General features: G+C 35.8%; 1 protein-coding gene across 1 annotated transcript; it reads right to left on the minus strand.

Annotated features, from left to right (window-relative positions):
* Nucleotides 1-527: 527 nt before the first annotated feature.
* Nucleotides 528-20,627, minus strand: LOC120350239 (protein AKTIP homolog). The gene is made up of 6 exons (XM_039422816.1): nucleotides 20,593-20,627; nucleotides 17,899-17,932; nucleotides 9,134-9,336; nucleotides 3,316-3,380; nucleotides 2,407-2,507; nucleotides 528-719 (listed from the first exon to the last, which is right to left on the minus strand). The coding sequence occupies exons 1-6, from the start codon at nucleotides 20,625-20,627 to the stop codon at nucleotides 528-530; spliced, it is 630 nt and encodes a 209-aa protein (XP_039278750.1).
* Nucleotides 20,628-27,935: the final 7,308 nt, after the last annotated feature.

A 27,935-nucleotide genomic window follows, 5' to 3' on the forward strand; every position in this document is an offset into this window, starting at 1 on the left:
GCTTGCAATAGCAATATCGTAATTGAGAAATATTTTATGTTTTAAACTTTATGATTACCGTATTCAAATAAATACTTTGAACAATAAGCATTTAACTTACATGTGCTCTCAGCGTGAATGACATAAAAGCCGTGAGAATCAATTACAGGAGAGAATTAAAATTTGTATCAGTACATCATTTCCAAGTAACTGTTTATTGTAAATAATTGAATTATGTATTTTTCTAAAATGCAATGGAAAGTTATCATTTGATGTGGGTTTTCTTATTTTTATCAATCCGTTCTCAGCCATTCATTGGTGGAAAACATACTCTACTCTACCCTGTACAAATAGCTCGATAAAGCAAGATTAATATTTAAAAATGTTGTATTTGTGTACTTTACAGACATTATGATTGAGTTGTCTTATATCATGCACTCTCTTTAAGCTCGATTAGAATAATGTGTACAATAGGGAAGATAGTTAAAAATTCGTTTAGGAATGTGATTTGAGCACTATGTAATTTGTGGTCAATATGCTGATGGTACTTACAGATTAGATGCTTCTTGGTTGACTGCATCCTTGACGTCAATGCTGAGAAACAACTGCAATACGTGTTCAAGTATTTGCCATAAATGGTTCACATCTTTCTTCCACTCCGGAAATGTTTGATTCAAGAAAACTTCGCCAGTTGCAATATCTATACTAGGATGGAAGACTTTAGACTCGAATACAACTTTCTGGAAAAAAGTGAAATATTAAATATTTCGGTCTTATAAATATTTAGAGGTCTTCTGTTGAATATTCACAGAGATGAGAAATGCATATCTTTAAATAGCATGAGAGGGATTGAATAAGATTTTGAGTTATAATTGTGTTTATGAATACATCATTATCAACGAGAATCAGGTTATATTCGGCAATTGATAATAAAGTGTATGTTGAAGATCGTTTCAAGAATACATAGTAATAAATAGGTATTTCTTGAGAAATGAACGGTACATTGAAGTTGAAACATTGGAACATAAGAGTTGAACACTACTCTGCAACAAAAATAGAGCATAGAATCTTAGATCTGAATTGAAATATAGATGCAGTCTAATCTATTATTTTGTCACATTATGTATCTTAGTAAAAAACGAAAAATGTGTATTATAAAAGTCTTCAATAATTTGCAAACATTGAAAAAATCAATCAGTAACTTATTCATTTGAAAAAAGATTAGCTTTCTTGAATATTCTGGAATTTTATACATGTGAGTAAAGAATAGAGTTTTCTTAGTAGAGCAAAAATTTGGTTAACGAAATTCATCATTCCCGAAAATCATTTAAAACATTTAACATTTAACAAAACATAAAAACATTTAAAACAAATCAATCAGTAACTTATTCAATTCAATTCAATTTATTTCACCAAAACACAAAAACTTTACAAAGATGTGACAATCAGAAAAAAAACAATAATTATTATTCTAAATATCTATATCATCTATCTGTAAAATACGGCTGGAGGTGAAGAAATGTATGAAGGTATGATTTAAGTTTAATTCTTGAAGAATATATGATCAATTAAAGATTGACTATTATCCACTTTTCTAGTCGGAATATTAATTAAAGAATTAAAACCATTTCCATTCAAAACATTCAGATACTGGAATGCACAGCGATCAGTGCTCAAAATATCGATATTAAATCACCTGCAAAAACTACATTACGATTATTCGGAAGAGATTCAAGATAGTTATTCAACACTCGGATAAAATTATCTATGTTGCTGTTCGGAGACCTATAGACTGCGATAACTTGTATTATCAAATCATTACCCAGTTCAACAATAACATTCAGCGCGTTAGCTTCTATCAACTCACAATCTAAAACTGTGAAGTTATATTTTTTGTTAATATACATGCAAAGACTATCGCATTTATTAAGTTTACTGGGCTGGTTTAGCAAATTGTAGCCATCTATATAAAAATTAATAGGCTTATCGCCAGAATACCAAGTTTCAGTTAGAATTATTATATCGAATGACACTTTGAAATTATTAAGACACACTATGAATTCATTAAAGTTCTTATATTCATTTGAAAAAAGATTAGCTTTCTTGAATATTCTCGAATTTTATGCATGTGAATAAAGAATAGAGTTTTCTTAGTAGAGCAAAAATTTGGTTAAGTAAATTCATCATTCCCGAAAATCATGAAAACATTTAGATAAATTAGAAATAACAGGATATTTTACTTTAGGAATATGATAAATGAACCTATAATATTTCCCACTGGCATTGAAATAGTTTTTGAAGATTTTAAAATCGGGACACAGAAATTCTTTCCAAACGAATAATGACCGATGAAGATAATGCTGTGAAAAATTTTTCTCAGCTTTTCATACTCTTCAAAGATTGGATACAGAAAGACTCTGTACTTACCGGACATGTGCAATCAGGAAAGGTCTCGGGAATTTCCAAATTGAAACGAAAGATACCTCCATGATAGAGCCCTTTTTTGATGAACAATACACCAAACCATACTGAAATAAAAATATACTCTTATTAATTTATGGTGGACAGTTTGACAAAAAACAACCATTATTATTATTTGGCGACAATTTAAAGCTTACAGAATAAAACATCAAGCATCAAGATGCAACGATAAATGAGATGCAGTATTATTTTGTGATTCAAAAGGTATCAGGGTTCAGGAGGGAAAGAACTAATCTCAATACAACTCTAATAAATGCTACAGTCGCCAGTCTACAATCAACAATAAAAAAAACATGATAATAAAAATTGTTACAATGGAATATACTTTTCATTTACTGGTACGGACTCAGGCCACATACTTGTTTTTCAAATTTACTATTAGGACTCATTTTGATCCACTACTTATTATTTTTAGGCTTGAAATTTAAAATAAACGTTTCTATTAAACTTATCCAAAATATGAAATTATTTATTATAAGTTTGAATAATATAATATTATGGAAGCATCAAAGCATTATTATTGATTGACAGCCGGTTTCACCAAGTTCGGTCAAGACATTTTAACATGGTCAAGCTTTACAAATGTGCACTGGAATTATCGATAGTAACTATTACAATAGAAATCATATTTTCTTGTACATTCGTTGTAAACCGTACTTGATTTGACCATGATAATGTCTTGACCGAACTTTATGGAATCGGGCATCAGTCATTTAATTAGTAGTTTCTAAGAGCAACTGCATTATCTTTGAAAATCACTCGAATATCCTTAAGAGGATTCTTGGAGAGTCTTACATCTACTAAAAATTTATCAATCGGCTTACTCATCAATAAAACATTTCAAATGATACTCACATAAAGGAGAAGAAGCGGAGGGCATAACATAGAGCCCTGGAAGACATTTCTTAGTCAGTAGGTTGCTGTAAAAGAGAATTTTAGTAATTTATAGACGAATCGATAATTCTATTATTTTATCTGCACAGATAATGAATGTGTATTAAACTGATTTAACTACAGTATGCCTATTTAAAGATAACTTGTAACACTCAAGTTATGTTGCAATTATGTATGATTTTGAATGTGAGTTGTAGTCGGATTCGGAGTATCAGTATGTATGTGCAACTGACTGAGAAACATGCAAACGTTCACATTTCATTTTCAAAATTGCAACAAGAGTCAATAATTTGCGAAGCGGATGAACTTCAAGACAACTTATCGAAAATTGCTGTATTTTTAAGGAGAATTAAAGATTAGAAAGGTTTATTATTTGTTGAGATATTGCACACAGTATTCGTTTAAAAATTGTCTAATGTAATGTTTACAATCTAATGTGATGAATGATATTGAGGTGGATATTCTTTTCCCTCTTCTTCTTTGCCTCTCCCCAGTGTGCCTTTAGAGCGTTGGGGTAGCCTCAGTCCATTTCCTCCATGATTCCCTATCCATCGCCATTCTCTTCATCTCTGAAACAGACTTTCCTCTTCTCCATCCTATCTCCTCAATCCAATCCTCATATGAATGTATGAGTTGTCCAATACCTTGGACGTCCCACTGCTCTCCTTCCTTGCAATCTCACATTAGAGTGGCTGTAGTCGAGTGGATCAGATGCTGGCTTTATGATTCAGAGGCCGGGTTCAAATCCCGGCCCGGGCAAGATATTTATCTCGGGCCACTCTCGTGTTTCGGATGGACACGTTAAGCCGTCGGTCCCGGCTGCCTAAAAAGCAGTCATTAGGTCATGTCAGAGGCCCTGAAATTGATCAGTTGCGACCTGAAAGCTCTGACACCAGACCTGAGCCAGCCAGGTCACTCGATATTATTATTATTATTATTACTAGCAGGTAACCCGTGCTTCGCAAGGGTCTTTCTTAAAACTTGACGTAATGAAATCTAGAAGAATTAAAAATAGGCCTATGTACAGTGAGTCAGTCATTCTATCAGGGCTCGAATAATTTTAAAATTTTAATTAAATAACAATGGAAGAATATACTTTTTTATGTAATAACAACACCTTCATTGAAAGACATATTAGCTGCATGCGTTTTCATATTGCCGATACAGCATTGATGAAACTGTAGACGTTTATTTAACATTTGTCTCAAAAATTGTTCTAGCTGAAAAATTAATAATCCATGCCACGTGTAGGCCCAAACATTGCATCAGGAAAACGAAGTTTCAAAACTATGTTTTCCAGGTAGAAAGCAATATAGAAACAGATGCTCCTTTTTTTAATTTCGACCACATGATTTGGTGATTTTTTAATGAAATCTAATTTACCATTAAGAAATTTAAACATTCATTCTGAAAAATCTAGAAGGGAAATTAAAATTTGGGCTTCCAGGTGCACAAGATTGATATTTTTAGAATATATGTGCAAAATTTGGAGATCTAAATCATTCCCGTTTTTCCGGTATGCAATCCACAAGTTGACATGTTTTGATGCGAACAAACGAACACACGAACAAACACAACCCTACTCTCTCTTATTATATAGATTATTATCTCACATTAACATACTGTTTTGTTTTGCAACTATCCCCCATTCGCTGTACATGTCCATACCAGCCCAACTGCCTCAAATTCTATCCTTTCACTGACATCTCTCATGCCCACTTCTTCCCTTATTCTAGTATTCCTTACTCTATCCCTTCTTGTCTTTCCAGCAGTTTTTCTATGACACTTCATTTCCACTGTCCTTATCTTGTTTTCATGAGATGATTTTATTGGCAAGCTTTCACTTCCAACAGCAACATAGGTTCAATAACTGTCTGATATATTTGATTCTTAATCTTTTTATCAAGTTCTCTTTTTCCAAATATACTATCTTTTCTTGCATAATAGGCGGCAGCTCCCTTTCTCACTCTGTTGAGCACCTCCCTATCTATTTTCCCATCCTCTGAAAACACTGTACCAAGGTATTCATATTTCTCTACCTGTTCCATCTCCTCCCCATCCACCATAACTTGCACATTTTCTCTCATTCCTTTCGACACAACCATGACCTTACTTTTCTTCACATTCAGCATCATTTGCAGTTACAGACTACTGTAATTTTTCTCTTGTGTCGCAAATAAGGACAATATCATCAGCATACTGGAGAGCTCTTGAGCCAATTGGCCTCATATTCCAGTATCCCACCAGCATATTTTGTGTCCTTCTCTTACATATTTTGTGTATTTCATCCATTACCAGTATGAACAACAGTGGGCTGAGGCTGTCACCCTGTTTCGTCCCTTTTTCCATGGCAAACTCCTCTGACATTCCTCCACCCGTGCGGACCCTTGCCACCATTCCCTCATTCACACTAATAATAGCTTTAATTAGCTTCGTAGGTACTCTCTTTTTATTGAGCACAGTCCATATTAGCTTCCTTGGAACTGTGTCAAAGGCAGCCTTCAAATCCAGAAAGGCCAAATACACGTTCCTTCTCTTCTCCAGAAGGGAGAAGAGACGAAGATAAGGGACGAGATATGCTCCAGAAGGGAGAAAAGACGAAGATAAGGGACGAGATATGCTCCAGAAGGGAGAAGAGACGAAGATAAGGGACGAGATATGCTCCAGAAGGGAGAAGAGTCGAAGATAAGGGACGAGATATGCTCCAGAAGGGAGAAGAGACGAAGATAAGGGACGAGATATGCTCCAGAAGGGAGAAGAGACCAAGATAAGGGACGAGATATGCTCCAGAAGGGAGAAGAGACGAAGATAAGGGACGAGATATGCTCCAGAAAGGAGAAGAGACGAAGATAAGGGACGAGATATGCTCCTCAGTTTGTCTGCCTGGTCTAAATGCCGCCGGCTGTTCATCTTCCAAATCTTCTTCCACCACTTTGCGCAGCCTTTTCTCGAGTATGCTTGTATACATTTTCATGACCACCTGGGTTAAGCATACAGCTCTATAGTTATCACATTGCGTGGTGGGACCTTTCTTATGAATTGGGATGATAATATTCTTTCTCCACTGCATAGGGACTCTTTTTTGCAGCCATGTGTGGTTGATCAAATCCAATAATTTATTTACCAAGATATATCCTCCCCATTTGATTAATTCAGGTGCAATACCATCCTCTCCAGCTGCCTCCCCAACCTTCAGTCCTTTAATGGATTCTACTACCTCCTCCCTGCTGATGACAATTGTTATTCCATCTATTTCGTTCCCTATTTGCTCAAACTCATGTCGATTGTCCTCATCCTGGGCATTGTACATTTGAAACTTACTCTCATAGTATCTTCTCCATCTATCTAGTACTTCTTCTTTTTGTGACAACAACCTTTCTTCTTCGTCCACTATTGTTCTGACTTGCTTCCCATATATTCCTCTCAAACATCTCACAACTTTTCAAAATGACCGTCCATTATTCTGTCCATGCTTGTCTTGTAGATCTTGACCAAAATCTTGTCACGATTTTATTTTCGCTAACTTTACTATTCTTTTTGCATCATTTCTTTCCTTCACATATATTCTGTATTCATCCTGTCTTTTAGTTTTAATATAATTCCTGTAAGTTTTCTTTTTCTCTCTCACTTCCTCCGTCCACCATCTTGTCCTCTTTTTGAACCTTCTCAGCCGTCTCTCACCACCTTACTCACTTCCTTAGCAGCACCTATTATAGCATCTTGCAGCCCATTCCAGAAGCCATCAACATCATTATCACTATTCTGCCTGTTTTCAATGCGGGCTGAGAGCTCTATTTCGTATCTTCCCTGCTGTCAATACACCTCAGTTCTTCATGCTTTATTCTCGTGTATGCTCTATGCTGTTCCATCTTCCTCTCTTCAAACCCTGTGTCTGCCACCAGTAGCCTATGGTCAGTGTCACGTTCAGTTCCTCTGATGACTTTAACATCCTTGACAGCATACCTGAGGTTGCCCTGATACAGTATGTAATCGATCATACTCTCAGCCTCCCTACCTTCTCCCACGAATGTGATCTTATGAATTCTTTTGTGAATGGGCCAAGTGTTGCTGATGTGAAGATTGTGTTGTGATGAGTATTCTATCACTCTCTGTTATTATTCTTCACTCTTTCACAACCATACATTCGCATACTTCCATGACCATCCTCTTGATCTAATCCAACTCTTCCAATGAAATCTCCCATCATCACCAGCTTCCTTCATTCTTCAGCCTTGCAATTAAAAGTCATAGTTTTCTGCCACACTTGTAACTTCTGTTGGTCCATACACTTGAATTATGCTTATTTTCTCTTCTATCTATTCTGATTATTCTAGGACTTACAGCTTCCCAGCTTCTAACTCTTGTGTTGGTGTCTTCATCCATAACTACAGCAAACCCCCCCCCCACTAGCTCTTCTTCCTTCTGGAATTCCTGAGTAGCGCATGACATATCCTCCACCCAATACTCTCTCTCCTACTCCCTTTCTTCTTGTTTCACTCAGACCCAAAACCTTAATTTTATATTTTTTCATTTCCTCCACTAACTCAACTTCTTTTCCTGTAAGAGTTGGAATGTTCCATGTTCCAAATCTGATTGCGTTTCCTTTTATTCCGTTTTTCCAGTCCTAATCCAAGGCTACATGATGTGTTTCTCTGAATCCCAGTTTCATCCAACGTGTGGGGGATTAGCCCAACGATGTCTTCTTTGGGTGGTTTGGGTCACCCTACCCTCGATTTGATTTGGGTTTAATCCCTAGGCTCTTCCACCCTCGCTGCCGTTGGGATTTCTCCTCATCCGCCTTTGAGACCGTTGGCCGGTTTTCCCTGGTAACCCTAGGCAGGAGTCCTTGAAGGGTGCTACCATCCGAAGCCAGATGGTTTCTAGTTTTTTTGAGAGAGGTATATCTCCTCCCGCAGTGGATGCATATGATGATGATGAGACAGACGTCTGCCACCCTTTCCATCACCTTGGCACTTGATGTTGAAGCCAACTAACTACTGTACAATCACCACTTGCTCGTGTATCCCCGGGATTGCCACACCCATCAACTTTCATAATAATAAAAGCTGTCCTGAGGGCGAGAGGTGGATGTTACTTTCCTAAAATATTTCATAAGGCTACAAGAATTTCTTCTCCTCATATATTTCATTTACATGTAAAGTCCATACAAATGAATTCCGGTTGGGAGAAATATGAAGATATTGTTATAGTTTGTATCAATTTGACTATTTATATATTGTCAATATCTATGTATTAATTTTCCATATGATAATCTACCATACGACACAATGTATAAAATGTATTTTTTTAAATTCGTGTGTATCGATAATATTGAGCATTCAAACACTTAAAATATAAAATATGATAAAACAATAAAATATGATGAAAACGCTGGAAAGCTAAAATGTATATTCATTATAATTTTAATTGGATTTGGATACCAAAGGATATATTCAAATTACCGTTTAAAAAACACTGCAATATTCTCAACCAAGAAATATTTCGTGGAGGTTGTTTAATCGAAATTTTATGTTCTTCCACTACCGTTAGAATTCACTAAATTTCTAATGCAGTTGAATTTAAAATGTTGTTATAGGCTTAGATAAACAAAATGAGATTTAAAGGGGGAAATATTCCAGTAAAATACTACTACTGTACTGCTGCATATGATAAAATTAAGCTGTTATTTGGTTTTTACTCGTACAATTTGAATGAACATTAGCTTCTATGAGACCACAAAAACCAATCACAGTTGAAAAGAATGTGAAAGTATACTTACTATTCACTCATTATACTATACTCTTGGAAGAATGGACTGTAAGCTTGCTTGTAAAGACTTATTTGCGAAGAAGATTGTTGTGGACGTTCGATCATTTTGGCAGACATGCTAAGCATTGATTCTCCATATTGTTTAGGAGGAAGAACTTTTCGCAATGAGCCTTGCCGTTTGAAAGGTTCATTTGTCTCTGTTGCCTCAGAACCCTGGAATGAATCCACAATTAATTTACAATTAACTCTCATTCTAATGTCAAATGTCGCTGAAGTAAAATTAATACAATGATACATGTACTAATTTAGTGGCTTATTAGTTCACGAGAGCTACAACATTTAGTGTGTTTTTGTAAGAAAGGAGAGTTGACTTAGCTTAACTTATTGAAAATAGACTCTAAATAGTACTGAAAAACTCTAACTTTTTATTTTGCTATCAAAACTTTTGAAAAGAGCACTCTGTATCAACTGATATCTCATCAAGAATAGGTATTACTGAGAAGCATTAACTTTATATTATGTTAAGGTTTTTAAATGACTATAATAACTTCAACAATTTTGAATAGAACTCAAATTTTTCCACTTTTTTGATTTGTAAAATTGTCCCATTAAAATATAATGTCATAATTATATGGTGTTGTAACGAGCTGCAAACAAAGGCCTAAAGGCCTGAATATCAAAACCTGAGTGAGCGTCGGGGACATTGAAGCACTAATGCTGGTAGCCTCTATATTTTCTGAATTGATCACCGCATGTGGACACCCAGTAATTTACTAATTTTTACTCACCCTGTTGTTCAGTAAACACTATCGAATAATGGATGCACAAACAGCGATTAATCCAGAAAACGTAGAGACTGTACAAGTATCAGTGCTTCAAAGTTCCCCACGTTCTATAAGGTGGCGAAATTCAGCTTTAGATCTTTGTTTGGAGCTCCATACAGTATCACTTCTGTCAATTATGATGTTTTCTGAAATTGGACAATTAAAAAAGCTCAGAAATGAGAGAAAACAGATTTATATTGAAAATTCCAAGCTCGTGGAGAATCCAAAGCTGATTGACGACAACACATCCTGTCCAGCCTCAATGCCTCACCGAATTTGACACACCACAGATTAACAAAGAACTTCACTCAAACAATTGACAGAGGTCGCCGTCAACCTGTCTCCCCGACAACTCTTAGCCCTATTGAATATAACTCTTGGCAGCACTCTTGGCCCTATTCTATTTTTAATTTTCATAAATAATTTGGGGAGGTTGAATCTTCGAAATGGTAAATGTTTTCTGTATGCGGATGATACGGCGCTCCTTTTCAGTGGCTCTGGCTGGAATGAAGTTTACAGGACGGCGGAACATGGTTTGTACAAAGTTAAAAAATGGTTTGACCAGAACCACCTAACCGTGAACGTTCTTAAAACAGAGTAAATGTCAATCTCCCTTAGAGCGGATACTGATCCTGTGGGCATCGATTTAAGGTTGCATGCATATGGATCAATCGATAATTGTTTGGTATGTGATCGAGTGGAGTGTGTTTCTGAATATAGATATATGGGAGTTATATTTGACAAGCGTTTGAAATGGAGTGTTCATATCACATATACTAGAGGCTATATGTATTCAATTTCTTGAATAAATTTATGAGTAAAGATATGTTGAAGAGCGTATATTACGCATACGCCCAGTCCATTTTACAATATGGCATATTAGCGTGGGGGGGAGCTTTTAAAACTATTATTAAACCTTTGGAAATCATGCAAAAATCCATCATAAAAAAACAGCATTACAGAAAAACCGTAGATACCCTACTGAAATGCTTTTCGATGACTTTGAGGTATTCAATATCTCTCAGCTAAATGCTAGATCGTTGATCATGTATATCTACAGAAACAATCAGAATTTTTTTATTAGAATTAATCATAATTACTCCACTAGAAACTCTGCCCATGTTGGTTTAGTCATTCCTAGAATATTAAAATCGATTAATCTAACAGGTTCCTTGTATAAAGCAAACACATATTATACTCCAGATTGTCTTTTTATTTAAAAAATTCGGGATCAAATTCTTATGATGTATTCAAACGTCATGTTAATAAATGGTTAATCGATGTGGGGAGGGTAGGTATTAATGATCAATTGAAATCGAACTACATTTTCTAAAAGTAAATTAAGTTCCATATAAAATAAATAGATTCCATTATATGAAATGTCATGTAAGTGGGATTTATTATTATCGTACATTATTTAATGTATATATTGCACCATTTTTCTGAAAACAGCAAATAATTTTTAGTGTTAACTTGTATAAAGTAGCCTACTATATTGCTCTTATGCTTGCATTTTCTCTTTTTTTAATCGTGTTCAACATTCTTTTGTTTAAATTATTTGTTTGTGCTTTACCTCACCTTGGGTTGTAAACATTACCGGTAAAAGCTTCTTCTTTCTTTGCTTGACAGCTTTTCTCAATTCCTCCTATCCCCTCTTCTTCAACCTCTCTTCCATATTCTTCATCCTCACCATACTATTAACACCTTACACTTCCTTCAATCATCTTTCTACTTTTTCATTCAATTTATCTTCCTCATTATCATTCTTGATTCGCTTGTAATTACATATTGAATCACAAGGATTATTTTCATTTTGAGTTTTATTTAAGAATCATGCATCTTTAAATAGCTAATTAAGTATCAAATATCATGTATTATAATTATGATTTATTTTTGTTGGCTACAGTCAAGTGATGTTGCAACTCACTCCCGCACACAGGCTTCGGCCCATGCATGGAATTATTATGTATTTTGTTTTGTTCATAAATTCACTGCAAACATGAAATAAAAAAAAAACTATTTCTCTTTCCGAATTCAAGTCAACTCCAGGATCTGGAGTCCTTAATCCGCCCTTAATAAAAACATTTAATCAGACTATATCTCTCTTATTATTTCCAGTCAAACCTTCTATAGAAGGTTTCGGAGAAGATAATTTTTCTGGTGTTTATTTTTATCGCAGAAATAGAGGATTAATAAGTTGCTATCTATTTCAAACTGATTCGGTTTATAATAAGACCTTATAATTTTGTATGACTATTCTTATGCATTATTCTTGTTTATATTTTTGTGCAATAAACTCCCTTCTTCTGGGGGTACCAGGACGAAGGAAAAAGGAAGGAAGGATAATTACTTTGTATGGCAAAGCAGTAATGTGGAAAGAAGAAAGAAAAGAAGAGATTAAACTTTAATGGTAAGGTTATTCAGCCAGAGTATGGCTTCGTCATCAGCTGAATTTCAATTCAATCAATCAATTTATCAATATCTCTCTCTCTCTCTCTCTCTCTCTCTCTTGATGAACTTCGACAGAGGATGGCAGCAATTGAGAAGGAGACGGAATTGAAAATTTAATTATTATTTAACGAAAATCCTAAATAAATGCTGTAAATCACCCCGAAGACTTCTGCTACTGCAGACATTGACAACAGAGTTAACGGCTAGATGGAAATTCGATGAGAACTACTATCCAAAAATTAGTTGCCAGCCCGGGAATCGAACCCGGTACCTCCCAATTGCCAGTCAGGAATGCTTACCCTTACACCAAACTGACAATCTTTGGATAGTAGCGCTCATTTTATACGAAGCCATAGCGGCCAACCAGTTACAGATGGGATTAAATAGAGAATGCATTTATTCAAATGCTAATTAATATATAATTATTATTTAACGAAAATCCTAAATAAATGCTGTAAATCACCCCGAAGACTTCTGCTATTCTGCAGAAGACATCTGCAGAAGTCTTCGGGGTGATTTACAGCATTTATTTAGGATTTTCGTTAAATAATAATTATATATTAATTAGCATTTGAATAAATGCATTCTCTATTTAATCCCATCTGGAATTGAAAATTGACGACCTTGAACAATATGGTCGCCGTACCTGCCTGCGATTCTTTGGAATTCCTGAAACCAAGGGGGAGTTTACCGACCAAATTGTTCAGCGAGTCTGCAAGGAAAAGCTGAACGTGGAGTTGAAGATCGACGACATTCATCGTTCGCATCGAGTGGGACCAATCCAGCAGCCAGGTCAGGACACGGGCAGAGAAGCCGGCAAGGAGCGTCATCGTCCCATCATTGTGAGGTTCGACGGCTACCGGACGAGGCAGAGGGTGTTTGCAGCCAAGCGAATGCTCAAGAACTCAGGGATCACCGTAAGAGAGGATCTGACGAAGAAGCACCGGCTTGAACTCTTGAAAGCAGCGGCGAACAAATTTGGGCTCAAAAACACGTGGACTGTCGATGGCCGCATCAAGTACGCCGTCGGAGAGGGACCTGGAGGCCGCATCTTCACCGCTGAGCGTCTTGCCGACTAAGCACCTCACGGGTTAGCTCGTCACCTTTCTACTAAAGGTGAGCTGTCAATGTTTCAGTTGTGCCACTTCATGTAAATATCGTTCTGCTATCTTTCTGTTTTCTGTATATTCTTTTTTTTTGTTAGTCATACTAGCCCTCAGCTAGTATACATACCTGTTTTTACCAACTTCTATTTTTACAAATCTTTAAATTAATTTCTGCTTTTTTGGAAATATTTATATAATAGTTTGAAGCTATATCAGTTTAGTTATAGCAATTCATCCAGTATCCTGAAACTTTTATACAAATTGAATCATCCAATACTCAATCAGGAAACTGGTATTCCACTATAGACACAACTGAATTATGTTTCCAGCTAATCCAATGTGTTTTCATCTAACGATAGCATAGTTCAAAAATAGAAGCCTTCCCACTGTTGTTAAAATTATGATAATTAGTCCAAAACCAAAGTTTATTTTAATAATACATGCGTAGGTAACCTTTTTTGAATTACTGTGTGTCTACCGCTTCTTTCTAATCTCAGTTCATTGTCAAATCCGTAAGCTATCAATTTATCTCTGTTTATCAACAAAGCCTGAATCCCTTTTCCACATGTATATTACTAGTGTGTATAGTAAACTTGCAGCAGGATTCAAGTTGACTTTTCGTGGAATTGACAATAACAGAAATAATAGTCATCATAATAATGCCGGTGAACTTATGATGGGCACTTCTATTGTGATTTTCACCATGGTCACATTCCAACCTTCTATTCGCGTATTCTATTTATATATTCGTTATTCTGTTTTCTCATATGAAGTATTACCTGTCTGTAACTTCTATTATTTCTTCTTTTCCTTCCTCTTCTCATTCTGACCTCCCTCCAAATTAGCTCAATTCATGCTCAAAACTAGTTATACTGTATATTTTTATAATATAGGCATGCTTACTTCATTTCTATACCAGATCATTAACACTGTACTCTATGCTATCTGTATCAATCCCTTCGCTCTCTCTTACTCACTCCCTCTCTCTCCTTCGGTTTTTCTCATCCCTCCAATTTCATTTTCTTAAAAAACATTCATTGACATGGGCTACTTTTAAATTAATAGAACAGGGTAGGTCTTGTGGTGCCCTTTGTTTTTGAAAGGCTTTTAAAAAGTTCAACTATTTTAAGTTTTTTAGGATTGAGGGGTGCTATGGGATTTGTTTTGTTTTATTCGTTTTCTTATTATCTACCTCATTTTATGCACCGGATATTTACAACTTTCTTCTAATATCTCTCTCTCTTCATCCACCTTTTTGACAATAATCTTACATAATCTATGTGTATTCTCACACAGCTTAGTCCTCTCTGCACATTCTTCTCTCTAATAACCGTCAACTGCAATTTGAAATAAATCTGCTGATTCATATTCCTCGTTCTTATTTTCCATCTCTCTGTACACTCTTTTTTAATTGTCTATCCTCTTAATGACTTTCATATACTTTCTGTACTTTTTCTGCTGTGTTTCTGCTGGATTTTTCTTCCTGTTTTCAGACCTGGTTCCTGTGACTTCTCGCACGCGCTCTTTCTTGCCGCCGCCCTGGCTCTCTCTCGCTCCCCCACCTGCTCGGTCCCATCAGCATCTACCACTGCAAACTGCCCACCACATTGGATTATCTGCTGGACTCTGATAAGTTTTATAATAGTGCACTGTAGATTAATTTGGACTTGAATTTCTATTTCTCCAACGGACGCCGAACTATCTGATGCATTCATGACTATTCTTGTATTTGAGATTTTCTTAGTTTTAAGCCTTCCTAGTTTTAGTTTTACCTTACCATTTAATTTGTCTGTCATGCTCTGCTATTTAGTTGGATCTATGTCTTTCGGTGTCTTGAATGATGCCTTTCAGTGACAACCCAGCTCGCTCGCCCTCTCCTCATTTCAACTTGAATAATAATAATGGTAACAATATTCAGGACACAGACTTAATATTAGCTAACAAACTTCACCCTCTTAAGAATCTTTTTAAAGCCGCTCATCTCAATGATCAATCCCTCAGTTCATTGATGAACTGAGAGCAATTTTCAGATCTCAAGACTTCAATGTAATAGGTATTTCAGAATCATTTCTCAAGCCTAGTATTCATTCTAGCCAAGTTGCATTGCCCGGATATAATCTTTTTCGAAATGATAGGCTTAATAAGGCTTGTGGAGGGGTTGCAGTCTTTGTGAAAGATTATATAAAAACAAAAATATCAATCTCATCAGAGCAGGAGTATTCTGCCAGACCTGAATTCATGTTACTTGAATTATCTTTATCTAGCTCTAATAAACTACTTGTTGGTATCTGCTATCGCCCACCAAAAATTGGCCAGTTCAGTGACTTCGAAAATGCCTCACTTTCTTTCATGCCTCATTATAATCGAATACTAGTTATGGGAGATAAGAACACTGACCTAAATATGACAAATCGTAACTTTGACTACTTTCAACTGACCCCAATATTCCAATGCCTTAATGACTATCTTACCACTCGACCCAACTCATCATACTAATGACTCTGACACATTCATTGACTTACTAATAGTTAGTGATCCAAATGAGGTTGTTGAAACTGGTCAAATCTCTGTGCCAGCTATATCAGGACATGACTTGATTTACTGTGTACTCTCTCATAGGACACCTAAACCTACTCAGAAATGTATTACTTACAGATACTTCAAACACATTGACGAAGACGCTTTTTTGACTGACGTAGCTCAAACCCCCTGGCATCAGATTGAAACCTTACCCACTGTTAATGCAATGGTTGAAACTTTTGAAAATTGGACACTCAATCTGTATGATAAACATGCACCCTATGTGACAAGGAGGATAAACAGAAAACGACGTGTACCATGGATGACTCCTGAAATACTCAAAATGATGGGACAAAGAGACAAAGCTCACAGAAAATTTAAAAAGACATTTGACTTGGACAGTTTAATTGAGTATCGCAGTTTGAGAAATAAAGTGAAACAACAACTACGGAATTCGAAGACTAGGTACACTTGAACTCATTCATGACAGACAATAGACAAGACTCTAGATCACTATGGCGCGGAATAAAATACTTGAGAAATAATACTGTCTAAAATACTTGAGAAAATTGTTCATTCACAAGTTGTAGAGTTTCTCGAAGCCAATAGGAAACTACATAATTTCCAATCTGGATTCAGAAAATCTTTTTCTACTGAAACCGCTCTCTTGCGTGTCACCGATGATACTAGGTTAGCTATGGATCAAAGAAAGTGTACTGACCTCAGTCTGTTTGACTTCCCAAAGCATTCGACACTGTAGATCATGTCGAGAGAATTCTCTTAAACAAACTAGTTATTCTTGGGTTTAGTTATCAAACCCTCGCATGGTTCAAATCCTATCTCTCAGGTAGAAAGCAATGTGTCTCTGTTAAAAACAATAGGTCTAATTGGTTAAATGTTAACCATGGCGTCCCTCAAGGTTCTATCTTAGGCCCCCTACTCTTCACTCTTTTTGCGAATGACCTACCCTCTGTCATCAAATTTTCTAGTTTCCATACTTATGCTGATGACCTTCAAATTTATGCAAGCTGCCCAATCACTAAAATTAATGAAACAGTAAATAAAATGAATCACGATATAATTTCAATAGTAGAATGGACAAAGAAAAACGGACTAAAACTCAACCCTATAAAAACTCAGTCCATAATAATTGGATATTCAAGACTAGTAAACAACATCGATTTAAACTCACTTAACAAAATTGATGTTGATGGTGTCGAAGTAGCTTAGTGTGATTCAGTTGAAAACCTTGGAATTATTATGAACAAAAATCTTGACTGGTCTGATCAAATCAATAAGACTTGTAAATTTGTATTCTCTGCCATGCATTGAAGAAGGTGCAAGATATTCTTCCCAGAAAAATTAGATTGTTACTAGTCAAATCGCTCATATTCCCACATCTTATGTATTGTAATTCTGTGCTCAATGATATGCAAGTAACCTTGAACGATAAACTTCAGCGATGTCAAAACTATTGCCTCAGGTTTGTTTACTCTCTCCAACGCCATGAACGAATCACTCAAGCCCATATTGATAGTTCAACTTTAAAGTTACCTGATCAGAGAATGCTTCGTATAATCAAGCTTGTTAGGGACATTTTAAAATATGGTGAACCAATCTATTTTAAAAACGATTTTAAATTTGTATCTGAAGGTAGGAGAATTGATGCATCCCACACTAGAACAGGTGAAAATACTCTAAGAATTCCAAATCATCGAACAACTATTTTATACAAAATCCTTCCTTGTTAGCGGTTGTCGTGCATGGAATGCAATCCAATTAGGTCCATAGAGAGTCGAGCGGGCTTCACCCGTAGATTAAGACATTATCTTTTAGAAAAAATGGCTGAAACTGTCCATCCTTAAGCTGCGTACACATATTCGTGCTTCCAACCCGCACCGAGCACGCTCCTCCCTCGTACCGCCTTCGTACCACCATCGAACCACAGTCGGACCGCCCACGCACCCATCATGAACGTTACGGAAGATGTTAGATCTTCTCGCGTTCCCCGGTCGAACTACTCTTGCTCGGTCGATCATCAATCGCTCTGCTGGAGTGACGTTCGGTTGCGGAGCAGAGCGAGAGTCTGTACGCACCTCTAGAGCAGCATGACATTCAATTAACCTTCCTTAATACCTATTCTTATCCTTTATAATCATTTCCCTCCACTCCAAAGTAAAAAATTATGGGTTTTCTATTTTTTATTTCTTTCATGTAAATTCAGCATGAAAATGTGTATAGGCTACATTTAAGATTGTTTCTTATTCTAACTCTTCCTCGAGTGGATTTTAGCAACCTTATTCTATATCCCTTCCCCTCTTTTTTGTAGCCTATTATAATTTCCCCTTCATAATTCCCCAATTAGAATTATTATTCCTCCATGAACTTTCATAATCATATTATCTTGATACTTACATGAACTAATCTCTTTTGTACAATAATATTTCCCTTTGTCATTAACATTATTTTTGGATTTAAATCTACAAATCTTTTTTCTAATAATAAATTTCACTCCCTCATTATTCCAATTATTATATCATATTGATTTTCTAATTATTGGGAATTAACTTTTTCTTTATTTTTCCCCTTATTATTTACTCTTTTCTGTTAATTGATTTAACTAAATGATTTATCGTTTCTATGATTTGGTTTTTACTTATTGATATTTTTTCTTATTTTTTTTCGCTTAGACATAATATTTCGTTTGAATTTTGAACTTTCTTTTTTTACGGTTAAGTGCTGAAGGGGAGGGTATCCTTGATACCCTCTCTGAGAATGAACTTCTTAAGGTCCAACTTCACCGTTTCATGTGAAAACATTACAGTAGTATCTTAACTTTTGCATTTTTCATTATTATTCTTGCTCAATATTATTGTAGAACTCATCAGTTTAATATGATTCACCATGTCATTTTACCGGTATTTTACATTTTAATGATACTCATTAGGTACTGGTATTTATTTTTAACGCTAGAACGTAAGTTGAATTATGTTTTGTTAAACACATGAATAAAGGAATCTGAATCTCTCTCTCATTACCACTAGGAAATACTGAAATGAAGTGCATCTAACGGGTGATTGATTCTCATAGAACATAATCTTATGAACTTATGTCATTGTGCGAAATATCAATGTGAAGACTATGTAGTTGGTGATGATGGTTGAAGCTGAAAATTAGGTGTTTTTCACAATACAAGGAGCATTGTTGTCAGGTGTACCTGGAAATCTATATGAGAAAAAGCGCTCTACCTGATCTCAGATTGTAGAGCACAAAAATACGCCCAGAAGGATTTTGAATTATACATCTAAATGGTAACAATCGGAAGATATTGTTGATCAAAATCTAAAATTCATCAAAAATTGATTTTCTCTTCAAATTTCAATCATTTTTGAAAAATCATAACTCAGTACTCATTGGAGATAGAGAGTTCCGAATGATCTCATTTTATTCAGAATTTCATATTCTAGAAAAAAGGCAGGAGCAAATTATTCTGTCCGATTACGAGATTTGGCAGAAATAGCTGAAAACTGGAAAATGAGCCGAAAATACGAGGTTTTTGGGCCACCTGTATCTAGCACAAGGAAATTTTGCATGAAGAAATTGGTTCTGGACTTTTCTTATGTACCGAAATTATATATTGAAAAATCTGGTGTGGCGCACTCACACAACTTTCCTTGCCGTTATAAAAATTGATCAACTGACGCTAGTGTTCCCGCGCAACTCAAGTCTACTATTTTTTAAAGATCTAAGCCAGCTGGTGACAGGACAATAACGCTGGAGACACACGAAGTCTGCTATCTCTTCATAGTGAATGATTTAATAGAATCAACAGTTGCCAACAGTTTGCAATTTAATAATCTTATTTTCTCTAACTTCGAGCTTATTTTCAATTTAAGGTGAAAATATTACTGAACATTAATTGTAGAGATTTTCATGCTCAATCTTTTCCACTTGAAATTTTTTGTTTAAACTGTATTTGAAGCCTGATAATTGGGAATCTATAATCAAACTTTGCATAGATGGGGCGCAGCTCCTGAAATTTTTACAGATATGGGACTTGTGGCAGTTGATAGAACTTATCAATGACTATTTTAGGTATAAATTTGATCAAAATCGTTGGAACCGTTTTCGAGAAAATCGCGAAGAACCCTGTTTTTGACAACATTTTCGCCATTTTAGCCGCCATCTTGAATTGCATTTGATCGAAATTGTTCGTGTCGGATCCTTATAGTGTAAGGACCTTAAGTTTATAATTTCAAGTTATTCCGTTAATTGGGAGATGAGATATCGTGTACACAGACTCACATACATACACACACACACACACACACACACACACACACACACACACACACACACACTGTTTTTGACAACATTTTCGCCATTTTAGCCGCCATCTTGAATTGCATTTGATCGAAATTGTTCGTGTCGGATCCTTATAGTGTAAGGACCTTAAGTTTATAATTTCAAGTTATTCCGTTAATTGGGAGATGAGATATCGTGTACACAGACTCACATACATACACACACACACACACACACACACACACACACACACACACACACACTGTTTTTGACACATTTTCGCCATTTTAGCCGCCATCTTGAATTGCATTTGATCGAAATTGTTCGTGTCGGATCCTTATAGTGTAAGGACCTTAGTTTATAATTTCAAGTTATTCCGTTAATGGGAGATGAGATATCGTGTACACATACACACACACACACACACACACACACACACACACACACACACACACCAATTTGGACCAATATCCAAAAACCACTTTTTGGACTCAGGGAACCTTGAAACATATAGAAATTGGGGTACCTTAATTTTTTTCGGAAAGCAATACTTTTGGTTCCTTACCAATACTATACTTTCCAATACTTTCCTCAACTTCATAAAACTTATGTTGTATATCAACTAGCTGTAATTATGAGTAAAATCGAGCACATATTTATAAGCCATATCTATAAGCATATTATAAGCCTGTTAATAATGAGATGTTATATCACTTCAAATTTCTGTATAGGAAGGAATACAAGTCGAAATAATATTTCTTGTCATATTAATAGCAAAGATTATTGAAATTTCAGCAAAAAGAGGATTAAACGTAATTAAGGGTTCCAAAAAGTGAGTAATAATTTTTGTTCCATTGAAGGTCATTTTTATGAGGAGAAAAAAAATACCTTCTTCGGTTATACTTGATACAGCCCTACTCTAGCTAAAAATATTTATCAAGATATGCATTTTATTTTCCGATAATTATATTTATTTCAAGAACTATTCCATGATATTACTCCCCACATACGATTTTCCAAATATCTTGTAAGATCTAATATTTATCACAATGCAATCCTGTATTGTGATAAAATAAAATTTAGTTGCAGTTGAGTTATAAAAATCTAAATCGAAAATGATAAAAATATCAGGGATAATAGCGGCCCTGATATGAAATCAACACCTGATTAAATGCATTGGAACATTTGAAGAGTAGATTTCTAAGTACAGATATCTTTCTTCTGATCACATCAGCTTTCCTTTCCATTCAACTAGTTAGGAACTGGTTCAACATTCGAAAACTGTAAGTTGGAATTAAGTAACACACACACCACACACACACACACACACCCACACACACACACACACACACACACACACACACACACACACACCACACACACACACACACACACACACACACACACACACACACACACACCACACACACACACACACACCACACACACACACACACCACACACACCACACACCACACACACACACACACACACACACACACACACACACACACACACACACACACACACACACACACACACCACACACACACACACACACACACACACACACACACACACACACACACACACACACACACACACACACCACACCACACACACACACACACACACACACACACACACACACACACACACACACACACACACACACACACACACACACCACACACACACACACCCACACACACACACACACACAACACACCACACACACACACACACACACACACACCCACACACACACACACACACACACCACACACACACACACACACACACACACACACACACACACTCACACATACACCACACACACACACACACACACACACACACACACACACACACACACACACACACACACACACACACACACACACACACACACACACACACACACACACACACACACACACACACACACACACACACACACACACACACACACACACACACACACACACACACACACACACACACACACACACACACACACACACACACACACACACAGACCAATACCCAAAAACCACTTTTTTGTTCAGGACCAGGTTTATGGCTTATCAAATTATTTATAATCCGACTTCAGGACTCTTTCCTACGGTCCTTCAAAGTTTACATATTGTAATCCTTATGGGAGAAGATTTTGTGAGCTGGCCACACACAGAAATAAAAATCAGCTGTTATAATCATTGCGTCATCCAACAGCCGTCTATAGATAGTAGAATACAGTAATAACTATATTACCAATACCGACTATTACTTCAGGCAATACCTACTATTACTTCGGGCCCCACAACTGATCTCTAATAAACTATGACGTCATCACATGTAGATCGATGATCTACTGGCGGTAAGCGAAATAAGAGCGCTAATAAATAATAATAAATAAATATATTTTACTGTCGTGGATCACTATAGGTCATAGTAGAACAATATTACAAAATAATAGAGTCAAAGCAATAGTTTAAAGTCACAAAGTAGAATAAATTACATCAAGTAGAATCGAAGAACTCTGTCAAACAATAGAAAGGTCTTAAAACCAGCCACTCAAAAAGTATTTTTTTAAAAATAACAATATTTTCACAACATTTCATATCCAATGGCAACTTATTGTACATTCTCAATCCTATGCTGTCATAGTGTTTCATGCTTATGACAAGACGTTGATATGGAATATCAATGAGGTCTTTTTTCCTGGTGTTATAAGCATGAATATTGGATCTTTTATTCAAGCTATGGAGATTCTTTCTAGTGTGCATGATTACTTGAAATATATAGAGGTTTATGACAGTCAATATTATTGTTTTTTTGGAAAGAGGTCGACAGTGATCTAGATACCCTGCACCGGTCAATATTCTAATAGCCTTTTTCTGCAAAAGCAAGACCTTATTGATGTGACAGCTGTTTCCATATACTAAAATTCCGTATGAAATTATGCTTTGGAAAAAAGCAAAATATGAGTTTCTGAGGTATTTTTCCGGTACAAGATTCTTCAACTGCCTTAACAGATAGATAACCCTAGATAACCTAGCAGAAACGAAATTTATGTGGGGTTCCCAGGTCAACGTGTGATCAAACATTAAGCCCAAAAACTTTAAACTATTGTTATTGTTGTGTGTATAGTCCCTGAGACCAAATATCATAAGCTGAGTTTTATCCTCGTTTAGTTTAAAGCCATTCGCTGTGAACCACTTGGAAGCCTCCGCCAAGGTATCGGCTGTCATGTTATGTAAAGTGTGTACATCTGAATGAGAATTAAGAAAAGTGGTGTCATCAGCATACAACAGTCTTGCTGTTCATTGTGAGAAGAAGATCATTTATCATCAATACAAAGAGGAGTAGTCCCAATATTGATCCTTGGGGGACACCGTACTTTACTTTAGCAAGATCGGATCTCTCATTTCCTACACAATCAACTTGCTGGCGATCGCCAAGGTACGATCTAAAAAGACTAAGGCTCCTTCCACTGACTCCATAATAAGCTAATTTTTCAAGCAAAATATCGTGATTCACGCAGTCAAATGCCTTGCTCAGGTCACAAAAGGCAGCCTGAGCAAAGCACCTGTTTTCAAAAGACTCAATTACAAATTTTATTAGTGCATCAAAGGCGTCAGTAGTGGATCTTCCCTTCACAAAACCAAATTGATGCTCAGACAGTACCCCAAGATTTACTAAGTATTCATACACCTGTATATACATGACAATCTCTAGAACCTTGGAGAAGACAGGTACTATTTGGATGGGTCTATAACTGGAAGGTTCCTCTTTTGAGCCCTTCTATGGAGACTTTTAATACATTGGGGAAAACACCCTGTGTAATACACCTGTTTATACAAATGGTCAGTACTGGCACTACAGAGTGAGCAATAGTTTTGAGAAGACAGCTTGATAGACCATAGAAATCTTCACTCTTCGAAACTTTAAGATTATGAACCACTTTAAAAATCATCTCTGATGCTTGTTATCACATCTGATATGGTAATCAACAACATTAGAATTACAAATTCAATTTTCACGGTCTTCCATTTCAATGAATATGAATATGGTTTGTTTATCATTCTTCTAATATTCGTTGTGAAAAGTAATAATGAATTTAGGGTTTTAAATCATGGGATACTGTTGTGTAACTAATTGTCGCGGGATTTATAACAAGACTCCAAAAGTTTCGATCTGTACGGTATTTTCTTTTTCGAAAGATTAAACTTTGAAACGAGAATGGATACAAGCAATAAAAAGAAAGAACTTCAATTCTACAAAACAACGGTTTACATGAAGTGTAGAAGAACAGTGTAAATAAAGTGTGAGTGGAAAATATTTAATTAAAGTGTGGAAGAACAGTGTAAATAAAATGTGGAATAACAGTGTAATTAGAGTGTGGAAGAACAGTGTAAATAAAGTGTGTGAGAGAACTTTTGAACTGATAAATTAAAAAGTGAATTCAAAGTGTTGGAACTGTCCATAATATTAAAGGTTTTACCTAACTGATGAAAAACAGTCTCCTGATGGGTTTCTTTGTAACACAGATTTATTGTGATCAAGTTTGTGGGAGCATCTTTCCTAAAAATCTGGTGTGGCGCACTCACACAACTTTCCTTGCCGTTATGAAAATTTATCACCTGACGCTAGTGTACACGCGCATCTCAAGTCTACTATTCGAAGATCTGCCAGCTGGTGACAGGACAATAACGCTGGAGACACACGAAGTCTGCTATCTCTTCAAAGTGAATGATTTAATAGAATCAACAGTTGCCATTATTGAATAGACACATTTTCTCGAATTTCGAGCTTATTTCCAATTTTAGGTAGAAATGTAACTGAACATTGATTGCAGAGATTTTTATGCTCAATCTTTTCCACTTGAATTTTTTTGTTTAAATTGTATCTGAAGCCTGATAATTAGGAATCTAAAATCACACTTTGCATTAATGGGGCGGAGCTCCTGGAATTTTTACAGATATGGGACTTGTGGCAGTTGATAGAACTTATCAATGACTATTTTAGGTATAAATTTGATCAAAATCGTTGGAGCCGTTTTCGAGAAAATCGCGAAAAACCCTGTTTTTGACAACATTTTTGCCATTTTAGCCGCCATCTTGAACTGGATTCGTTCGAAATTGTTCGTGTCGGATCCTTATAGTGTAAGGACCTCAAGTTCCAAATTTCAAGTCATTTCGTTAATTGGAAGATGAGCTATCGTGTACACAGACGCACATACACTCATACACATACACACACACACACACACACACACACACACACACACACACCACACACACACACACACACACACACACACACACACAGACCAATATCCAAAAACCACTTTTTTGGACTCAGGGAACCTTGAAACGTATAGAAATTTAGAAATTGGTGTACCTTAATTTTTTTTCGGAAAGCAATACTTTCCTTACCTATGGTAATAGGGCGAGGAAAGTGAAAAAGAGTTACATCAAATTTGGTTTTTTCTTTGATTTACCTTTCCTTCGATTCTGATACAGGCTATTATTAAGTATTTTTGGTTGAGATGAATTTATCAATAGCTCTATCATTGAATCGAGTTGGCCTATGTCTATCAAGCTGAAAGTATGGATAAATTATTGCATTTGTGGAATAAAGTGTTTTTATCTCAATAAAATTTATATTTGATAAAATACAAGTGTCTTTAATCTGAAATTTAGATAGTAGGCTATTTCATCCAATAAAAAATCGATACAGTAACAAAAGTTACATTGATAAGCTAGTAGAAACTACTATGACCTAAGAAGAATCAATCTACATGTTATGACGTCATTAATTAGTTGTGGGGCCTGAAGTAATAGTAGGTATTGCTTCAGGCCCCACAACTAATTAATGACGTCATAACATGTAGATTGATTCTTCCTAGATCATAGTAGTTTATACTAGCTTATCAATGTAACTTTTGTTACTGTATCGATTTTTTATTGGATGAAATAGCCTACTATCTAAATTTCAGATTAAAGACACTTGTATTTTATCAAATATAAATTTTATTGAGATAAAAACACTTTATTCCACAAATGCAATAATTTATCCATACTTCCAGCTTGATAGACATAGGCCTACTTGATTCAGTGATAGAGCTATTGATAAATTCATCTCAACCAAAAATAATTAATAATAGCCTGTATCAGAATGAAAGGAGAGGTAAATCAAAGATGAACCAAAATTAGATGTAACTTTTTTTAGGAAAGAGGCTCTCACAAACTAGATCACAATAAATCTGTGGTACAAAGAAACCCACTAGGAGAATGTTTTTCAGTTAGGTAAAACCTTTAATATTAGGATGTTATGGACAGTTCTAACACTTTGCATTTACTTTTTAATTTACACTGTTCTTCCACACTCTAATTAAACTGTTATTTCAAATTTCATTTATACTGTTCTTTCACACTTACACAACAGTATCCCATGATTTAAAAACCCAAATTCATTATTACTTTTCACAAACGAATATTAGAAAAATGATAAACAAACTATATTCATTGAAATGGAAGACCGTGAAAATTGAATTTGTAATTCTTTAATTTGTAATTGAATCAGTTGCGCTCGGAATGTCTGAGTGACCGGTCGTCTCTTGAGGCTCTGTTATTTTGTTCGTAAATAGTGGATGTATTACATAGTATTTGTTGAAATTGAGTGAACAGTCGTGACCATTCAAGTGCTGGCATACGTTTTTCTTTCTTGAATTGTCAAGTTTTAATAATATTAGAGTTTAAATCGATATTTATTGAACAAATCAATAGTTAATTTTGAGATCATTGGAAACGATGACAAGATCCAAGGCTAAATCGGCGGATGGTGGGGATGGGGAAGGATGGTGCTAGCGGTGGCGAGGCAGGTGGCAGCGGTGCTGGTGGTGAGGGGAGCAGTGATAAGGGTACCGGTAAGCAAACAACAACTATCAGTGCAAGTGATCAAATCGACTTCAAAGCCAATTTCGAAATGCTCTTCGACAAGCTAGATAATATAGAAAAAGAGATAAAGTCTGTTAAAACGGAGCAGAAGGACATGATTAAAAGCATTGAGTTTCTATTCGAATTAAACAAGGAAAATAAATCAGATATTGAGGAAAACTCCGAAGACATCAATAAGTGTTTCAATCATATAGATGTGATTGAAAAAAACAACGTGTTATTGGGAAAGGACATTGAAAGACTTACCGCAGAAAACAACAATATACAACAATACTTGAGAAAAGACTGTATTGACATAATCGGCATCCCCTACGATAAAAGTGAGAATTTGACCGTAGTTCTACACAAAATATCTGATGCAATAGGATTTGAACTGAAAGAACATATGCTAGGAAACTATCACAGGAACCCCGCAAACGTTAATTCGTATCAATCACCAAGTGATCAACTCATTAAATATCCACCTATCATAGTGAAATTCTGTGGTCATTTGTATAAGGAAAAGTTTTTGAACTGTAAGAAAAACAAAGGGGATCTGACACTGTCCGAAATAGGGTGGTCGGGTAACAAATTAAAGGTATTTATCAACGAAACAATGTCCCCGTTCAATCGCACACTGTTCAGGTCTGCCAAATCTATGCAGA

The sequence above is a fragment of the Nilaparvata lugens genome, chromosome 3 (assembly GCF_014356525.2).
Source record: "Nilaparvata lugens isolate BPH chromosome 3, ASM1435652v1, whole genome shotgun sequence".
In the NCBI taxonomy this organism is placed as follows: Eukaryota; Metazoa; Arthropoda; class Insecta; order Hemiptera; family Delphacidae; genus Nilaparvata; species Nilaparvata lugens.

What these genes read in the sequence shown, in the direction of transcription:
- LOC120350239 (XM_039422816.1), bottom strand. Translation starts at nt 20,627, where the DNA reads ATGGCGGCTAAAATGGCGAAAATGTGTCAAAAACA. An exon ending in TATAGTATAATGAGTGAATA is followed by an intron (nt 3,381 to 9,133) that starts GTAAGTATACTT and finishes TCTCTTTTACAG; the next exon opens with CAACCTACTGACTAAGAAAT. An exon ending in TTCCTGATTGCACATGTCCG is followed by an intron (nt 720 to 2,406) that starts GTAAGTACAGAG and finishes ACTTTTTTCCAG; the next exon opens with AAAGTTGTATTCGAGTCTAA.